This window comes from Leishmania donovani, chromosome 35, assembly GCF_000227135.1.
Source record: "Leishmania donovani BPK282A1 complete genome, chromosome 35".
NCBI lineage: Eukaryota > Euglenozoa > Kinetoplastea > Trypanosomatida > Trypanosomatidae > Leishmania > Leishmania donovani.
The window spans coordinates 961,155-969,193 of NC_018262.1; the positions used below are offsets into that span (position 1 = coordinate 961,155).

The 8,039-nt window shown below is 56.1% G+C and overlaps 1 protein-coding gene across 1 annotated transcript; it reads left to right on the forward strand.

Annotated features, from left to right (window-relative positions):
- Nucleotides 1-3,115: 3,115 nt before the first annotated feature.
- On the forward strand, nucleotides 3,116-5,875 carry LDBPK_352380 (hypothetical protein, conserved; the record flags this gene model as incomplete). Its single annotated transcript, XM_003864769.1, has 1 exon — nucleotides 3,116-5,875. One exon carries the CDS (start codon nucleotides 3,116-3,118, stop codon nucleotides 5,873-5,875), a length of 2,760 nt encoding a protein of 919 aa, XP_003864817.1.
- Nucleotides 5,876-8,039: the final 2,164 nt, after the last annotated feature.

The window sequence follows — 8,039 nt, forward strand, 5'->3', positions numbered from 1 at the left end:
CCGGAATGCAAGAGAGCCGAAGGCAGACTTGTTCGATGTATCAATCAAGACGGCAGCCATGTGATCCTCATCACGTGGATAAGCGTACGTTTCTTGTACTCTCAGTTCGTGTTGGGTGAGGTAAGCCTGTAGTGTAAGGCATGCCATTCCCCCCTAACGCTCTGCTTTGAGTTTCCTTTGTGTGCTCCTCTTCCGCGTCACGCGACTTCAGCTCCGTGAAGACCAGCTGTGGATGAGGGGCACCCCTTCACATGTCTCAAGATGTTACTATGTTCTGTTACAATTTTTCTTTTCGCGCGTCGAGGAGTTTTTCCCTTTTCGGTCTTGCGGCACTCTTGAAGAGTTGTAGATACTTCACGTTTCGCTCCATCTCGCTGTCTCTCTACCCGTAAGTCTGCCCCCCCCTTCTAGGACGCAACATCGAACCATGCGCACGCCTCCTCTCTTACCACAGCATCTCCCCTCTTTCTTTGTGTTGAGCATTCTTCGTTTTTTTTTGTTCTACCTTTCCGACCTTTTCCTCTCTTCATCTTCATCGTAGTCCGCCATTTTTTGTTTTGATTTTTGTTCTTCTGGTCTCTTTCCGCTTTTTTTGCTTGGTATTGTTCTTTTTTTTTCTTGTGGTGTTCTTATGTTGGTCTTTTGGACTCTGCCTGGAAGCTCGTCAGTGTACCTTATATGTATGTATGTTGATGTGCTTATGCACGCCGCCCACCTTTGCCCACACACACACGCCCCCCTCCCTCCCTACCCCTTCGTCACCTCTCCCCTTCCCCTCACAGGTAGCGAAACACACAAAGAAGCGCCTTTTTTGTTCAGTTGATCGGTTTTGCCCACCGCCTTTTCAAAACATTTGTGTGGTGCTGCTTGCACATTTCCTTTAGCTTCTCCCTTTTTCCTTTTTTGTTGCTTACTTGCTTGGCCCGTTGCTTCTGTCACGCGCCGCCTCCTGTGCTCTTTTCCCCTCCTTTCCCGCGTTTATGTACCATAGTCTTCCCTTCAAACCGCTGGAAGAGAGGGAAGGCATGAGTAAGGGCCTACACGGGGTACGAAAACAGCACAACAGAACGTAAACAAGGCAAGCCCCAAAAGAAAAAGGAGCGTCATGGAAAACGGCGCACCCGTTTTCCCCCCTTTTCTCTTCCTTTTGTTTCATCACGTCTTTGATGCGCGACAACCGTTTATTGGGGCGGAAGGACTCATCTAGCGCGCGTTCCGGATCGAGTGCTGTGGCGCGCGTCGACAATCGAGGGTGCACGCGCGCACTTATGCCTGTGCCTCACCTTACAGTGCACGCCGATGATCTTGTTGCCGGTATACTACTGATCTTCCGATGACAGGGGCACCATCCCGGTGTGGCAACTCGGGGTTCAGTGCCCTACTGTATGGGAAAACCAGTCATCTTCCCTTTTCTCTTTCAATACCGAACCACTTGTGGTGGTGATAGGGTCAGATGCCCAAAACGCAGTCAAGTCGAAGCGATGTATGGCTACTGGTGCCGGCGGTCAGGTCCTGGACGGCGTTGCGTTGGAGAGACCTGCGGCATTGCACACGTGCGATTATTGGGTTGGGCAGATTGTCGGCGTGACTCGAACACATCCCACACCCGCCCCTCACATTTCCCTGCTGCTATGGGGAGCCTGCGTGCCACCCCTACGGGGATACACGCCAGGTGGCCACCAGTACAATGGGGGGAGCTGTGAGGTAACCTGCATGGCGGATGGGCGGGCAGAGATTGTGTCAGGGGCCGTACTCAGGTAAGTGAGTCGGCGCATTCGCTGTGATGCATGTGTCTACGGTGGCTTCGCACCACGCGATGGGGCCTCTGTGGCAGGTCTGGTAACGTGGAGTCGACCTCATGTTTTACGGAAGAGAGAAAGCGGACACATGGAAAAGCAAAAAAAAACACTTCACAGTGTTTTTATGAGCGGATCAGCCGTGCGTGCCTTGCTGTTCATTCTCTTTTCTTCTCCCCTCACATACTTCCTTTCTCTCTCTGTGTGTGTGAGTGCGTATTTATGGTCGTTCATGTGTTCATGTGCCCTGCTTTCTTCGCTTCTCTCTTGTGTAGCTCCTCTCATATTAACTCTTGGCTCCATCGGATCATGATGTTCTTTTTTCTATGCTTCTCCTCGTTATTACTTTGGTACAAGGAAACACCAACCAACCAACCAACCGAAAAAAAAAAACAGAGGGAGCGCAACCAACTGCGAACTCATGCTTCTGCCCCTACCCGCGACTGGCCGACTCTGCAGACACAGGCACCTGCATGCACGTGAGCATGGGTGTCTATCTGAAAGGGTGTGCGTCTGACCACTTTTGCCACACCTTTTCCGCCGCGCCGCTGCACGAGGCTGACGCCCTCTCTCGCCTCCCTCTGCAGCTACTTTTTTTTTTTGCCTCCGCAAGCAATGCAAAGAGGAGGGCAAAGCGATATTGCCGCGTGCACGCAAGGCCACGCATTTGGCGGCGGGAGCGAGCGCTGACGCGGGTGCTCCTCTGCACCAGTACTTCTCCGCTTCAGCGGGCTGGGCGGAAACGCTCAGAGGGAACGGAGATGTCTCGTGTCGCGCTGCGCGAAAGCAAAAAGAGGACAGGGAATAGCACTGCTCTTGAACGATGACGGTCGCCAGAGTCCACTTTGCTCCCTCTCTCTTCCTCGCTTTCTCCCCTCTTGTCCCTCCCCTCCTCTGTCCCGGATCGGCGGGGCTGCGGGCTTGCCTAGAGGGGGAGGGGTGTTTAATAAACAAAAAAAACGATAAGGAAAGGGGAGAAAAATACAGTACAGATTTGCAGCAAAGACGCACAGGTTTTTGAGCATTGTGTCGGTGTGTCTCTCTCACGCCGACAATACATCACGCGCTCACGCTTGCTGACACGGTAGAGGCCTACTCGAGTTGCCATCTGCGAGTTTGCACACACAAACACACACAGAGCGCTCACCTACCGTGAAGAAAAAGAATTACATAGGTTAAGGGTCGACTTGTATCCTTCTTGACTTTGAGTATTCGGGCTTCGCCATTCCAACCGACATACACACACACACACACAGGTCCACAGAGGAAGATAAGCTTCGACGACGGTGGGGTGAGTGCAAGCCCTCTTGTGCCTATCCATGACTTCCATTGCATCACAGATCCTTGCGGCTCTGGCGGCTGCCTCCAGCCCTGTCGCCGAGACGCGCCATGCAGGTGATCTCCAGCTCCAGCAGCTGAAGCTGAACGCCACCGCCTACTTCTCCAGCTGTGCGGAAATCTTCGTCTCGCAGCAGGCTGATCTACGCGGGCGGCAGCTAGTGGGCTTCCAGCTCAAGAATAGTCTCGCAGACCCTGCATGTGCACAGAACGCGCAACTTCAATCGGCGGTGTGCGAGCAGGCGGTCGCCGACCCGCAGCGCATCATCCGAAACGTCGCCGGCAGTATTATTAGCGTGGCCGTGCGCGAGGGACTGTGGCCTGCGGAAGCGGTCGTCCGACAACTCGGTACCATTCTCACCCAGCGGAGCAACGAACTTGGCGCGGTGCACGGTGCCATCCGCACCTTGTCGTACATTGTTGACGATGCGATGCCGCTGCTCGATGCCGCGGGGCTGACAAAGCCGGTGCTGCTCGCTGCGCTGCCGTACCTCACGTCCACCGTCTTTGGCACGACCGGAGCAGATGCGCTCGAGATACGCGTCAAGGCCCTCGAGGTTGTCGCACTGATTTTGGAACACGCGGGTATGGACTTCGAGTCGAACAGCTACAAGAGTCTGCAGGGCGGCATCACCAGCGTCGTGCAGGCGTGCTTCGACAACCTAAAGGGACCCCTCTCTCAAGCCATTGCCACACAGTGCATTCGCTGCATTACGTTGTCCCTCACGTTCTACCAAGAGATTGACGACGACCTGTTTGGGCAGATCGGGCAGCTCATGTACCAGGCGACCACTGCAGGCAACGGGGCTGCCCCGGCCAACGCAGAGGAGGAGAGTCTCCGTATTGAGGCGACGGAGTTCTGGCGCGCCATCTTGCACTTCCCTCACTTTGCTGAGGTGGCCCAGTCGACTGTCGTGCAAATAATTCCGGTGATCATTCGGTCGATGATCTACTCCGAGATGGAGATCGGTATGCTGCAGGCGAGCGCCGAGGACTGGCAGGTGCCGGACAAGATCGACTCGATTCGTCCGCGCCACTACACAGAGCTCAACAAGGCCGCTGGCGACGGCGGCAACGACGAGGAGGAGGATGACGGCGAGGACGACGACGAGGTGGAGGAGTGGAACCTGCGCCGCGTTTCGGCGTTGACGTTAGATGAACTCAGTCAGTACTACGGCGACCTTCTTCTTCTGCCAGTGCTGAGCTGTGTCGAGGGGATGATACGGTCTGGGCCGGCCGGCTGGCGCCAGCAGGAGGCCGGCGTGCTTGCAATCGGTGCATTTTGCGAGGGTTGCTACGACTCCCTGGTGCAGTTTCTGCCTGATATTTGCCCGATGCTTCTGCAGCTGCTCGAGGCGGCTGATACGCATTTTCTCGTAGTGAGCATTTCGCTCTGGTCATGTACTCGCCTCGGCAGCTACTTCCTCTCGAACCATCCGTTGATGGAGCGGCTGATGGCGTGCATTCTGCGGAAGATGGAGAACGCGTCCAAGATGGTGCAGAGCGCCGCCGTCGAGGCGCTGCGCAGCATGCTAGAAATGGCGGAGGAAGGCCAGGTGGACGCGGCTGCCCCGGCGATTGTGCGTTCCATCGCGACATGCTTCGGCGCCTATCAGCTCAAGAACCGCGTGCTTCTCTTGGAGGCAGTGCAGTCTGTCTGCCAGACCCTGGGCGCTGCCGTGCGTGGCAGCGAGGAACTCATCTCTACCCTTCTTGCGCCGCTGGGCCAACTATGGTCGCAGACTCCGAATGACAGCCCCCTGCTGTGGAGCCTGTTCGACTGCATGGCAACCGTGTGCGCCACGCTTGGGCCCGCGATGCAGCCCATGACTGGCGAGATCTTCAACCGCAGCTTCTCGCTCCTGCGTGAGCACCTGCAGCAGCGACACGCCGCCCTTCAGTCGGGCGACATTCCGCCGGATGAGGAGTTCACTGTGACCTCGTCTATCTTGCTGAGTGGACTCTTTGACGCCATGGGGTCGGGACTGGAGCCTTTGGTGGCTCAGAATGAGCCGGTATTCATGCAGCTGACGCTCTCCATGCTCTCCGACGCGTCACCTCACATTCGGCAGAACGGCTTCTGCCTCGCGAGCGATGTGGCACGCACGTGCCCGATGCACTTGCAGCAGGTGCTCCCCCAGTTCTGCGACGTGGCGGTGCAGAATGTCACGATGGCCGACGAGTCGTGCTACGCGGTGGTCAGCAATGTTGCCTGGGCGGTATGCAACTTGCTGGAGCATGAAGTGGATGGCACTGGCGCTCCGACGATGCAGGCAAGCCCGACCATGTCGCAGCTGTTTGCACTCTTTGCGAAGTTGCTGGGACAGACCGACATCACGTCGGATATGCGCAACATGGCAGAGAATGTGTCGCTGTGCCTCGGCGTCATGCTGTACGTCGACGCCGACGTGGAGTCGAAGGCGGGCTGCTCCGTGGAGCTCTTTGCAGGTGCGTTTTGCCGCTTCGTGCGCAACGTCCGCGAGTCATCGTCGCTGCTGGAGGCGGGCACGAACGGTTTTCTGATGGCAGTGCAGCGGAAGCCGAGTGCTGTTGTGAGCAATCTTGTGCTCTTCTGCGATCTTGGTTGCTCCGTGGCAGTGGAGGGCGTGGAGGCAAGCCGCATGATCCGTGATCTGCTTTCGAATGCTTCACGAGCGAACCCCGACGTGTGGCGCCAGGCGCTTGCCGCCTGCACAGAGCCCACCCGCAAGAAGCTGTACGAACGGTACGGCTTTCAGTAGGGTGGGAGAGGGCGAGAAGTCTGTTGTGGTTGAGGCAGAGGTGTACCGCCGTCGTCAGCTGACCATGAACAGGCGGAAGAAAAAAGAAAATATAACAAAGGATATGGAAGGCAGACGTGACATTCATGGTCACCAACGGTGGACTCTGTGCAAGAAACAGCCCACCGTTGGCGTGCGTTTGGGCACGCCTGCATATCGGGTTGTTCCTTCACTTTTTTTCTTTCGGTTCTATGTTTGCACACGCCGCACCTCCGTTCTTCGATCCCTTTTGTTTGTGTTTTGTGAGCTCCTCTTCTGTTCCCGCTCCAGCAGTGGCCTCGTTAATTCTGTTCTCTCCTCGGTTCAACGAACAACACCAAGACGACAAAAAAGTGGAATTCAAGCCGAGAGATGGGAGAGTTCGTGCGTGCGGTGGTGTTGTAAGTATGTCTTTGTACCTGTGTAATTGGGTCTTGCCGTCTAATGGAGAGAAGAGGGTGGGGCAGCAAGCTGAGGGAGGGAGGTGTGTGTGTGTGTGGTTGGTTTCTGCCCATCTTTCCGTTCATCATCTACCTGTTGTCGCCACGCCCCCATCTGTCTTCGCTGCGCCCCACCTTTCTTTTTCTCTGATCTTGCGTCATTGTCTTTTCATTGGTATCCGTGTACGGCAGCGACTTCTCCCGTCTTATGCGCTCGCCTTCTCTCGTGGTCTCCTCCATTGCTTACCCTCTCTCTCACGCCCTGCCTGGCGCACAGCCTTTTCTTTTGGCTTGCTCCCCTCAGCGTTGCGGTCGCCTCTACTCTCGTACCCGACCCTCCCCACCCCACTCTGCTCGCGCGTTGTTGTACCTGTCGCTCCTTCGAGGTAACGGTGTGGAGGAGAGGGAATGGAGGAGGCGTGGGGTGGGTACTCTGGACGACACAGAGCTGATGCCGAGGCGCGGTGTATGATTGGGAGAAAGCAAGCAGCGCATCGACGAGCTGACGAGGGCGAAGCTGCTTATGGCGCTAGCCACCGCCACTCTCAATTCAACAGCAACCGTTAAAAAAAATGCATAAACAGCAGATTAGCTGACGATCAAAGAGAGCATGCACAGACACGCAGGCAGGCCTGTCCTACCCCTTTCCTGTACTCTGCGTTATGTGCGCACTCGCAGATGACGCAGTAAGCGTGCACGAGAGCACTCGTCGCCCATTGCCATCCCCCTTCGTACGAGTTATGGAGAGGGGGTGAGGTGTTGAGTGGAGGAGAGAAGCCGGGGATGGCGGCAGTGCACAGGACTTGGTCTCTGCTAAGTAGGGGCCGTTTTGACAGGTGTGTGGGGCGGCAGCCCTCGTCTTTGTCTCCCTCTCATCTTCTTGCCCCCCCCCCCACACACACACACACACACCGGCATACATACGTGCCCGCAGGCAAAACTGGACGATGCCATATCTCGAACATGACCTGCTCAGTTGGATTTCCCTTTTTTTCTCTTGCAGGTACTCCCCGAGATTGTGTTCTGGCATACTGCGCGTGATACGGCACAACTGGGGCTGATACCAAGCGGCAGGAGGTGAGGAGGGCAAAGAAGGGGCTGGGTGGCGAGGGACAAGGGAGGGAAGGAGATACGAGGACGTGCTGGTATCGGACTGTGATCTGGAAAGCACCAAAAAACAACAGGATACTCGAGGGAGCACGACCGTGTGTCGGACAACACGAACGACTCGACTCAGCCATGCTTCCCTCTACTCTCCACTTTGTCCAGCAGGCCCGCGCTGTGACGCAGGTGCGTGAATACGTGCATGCTTCCTTCTGTATGTTCACCGCCCTAAAGTCACGGATAACAACCTACATTCCTTCTTGATCATCGAGGCAAGCTTCCTCACACAAGAATTCACAGACACATCTATACGCACACACGCATGCACCCCTATGCACTCATACTATCACGAGGGCGCGCCTTGGATAGTGAGCACTGACGACTAGCGCTCGCGCTCTCTTCTTCCTTACCTCCTTCCTCCGCCGGCAGGCGAGTGTGCACGAGCCGCCGCGGGCAAAAAGAAAAGAGGACGCGCTCTTTTCTTTGCTCTTTTTAGCTTTTTTTTTGTGCGCTGCTCTCTGTGCATGATGGCGCGACGCGATTGGTGGTGGGTGTGGAGGGCGATTGGGTCTACAGCGTCGAGTGGAGACGACATCGTCGCT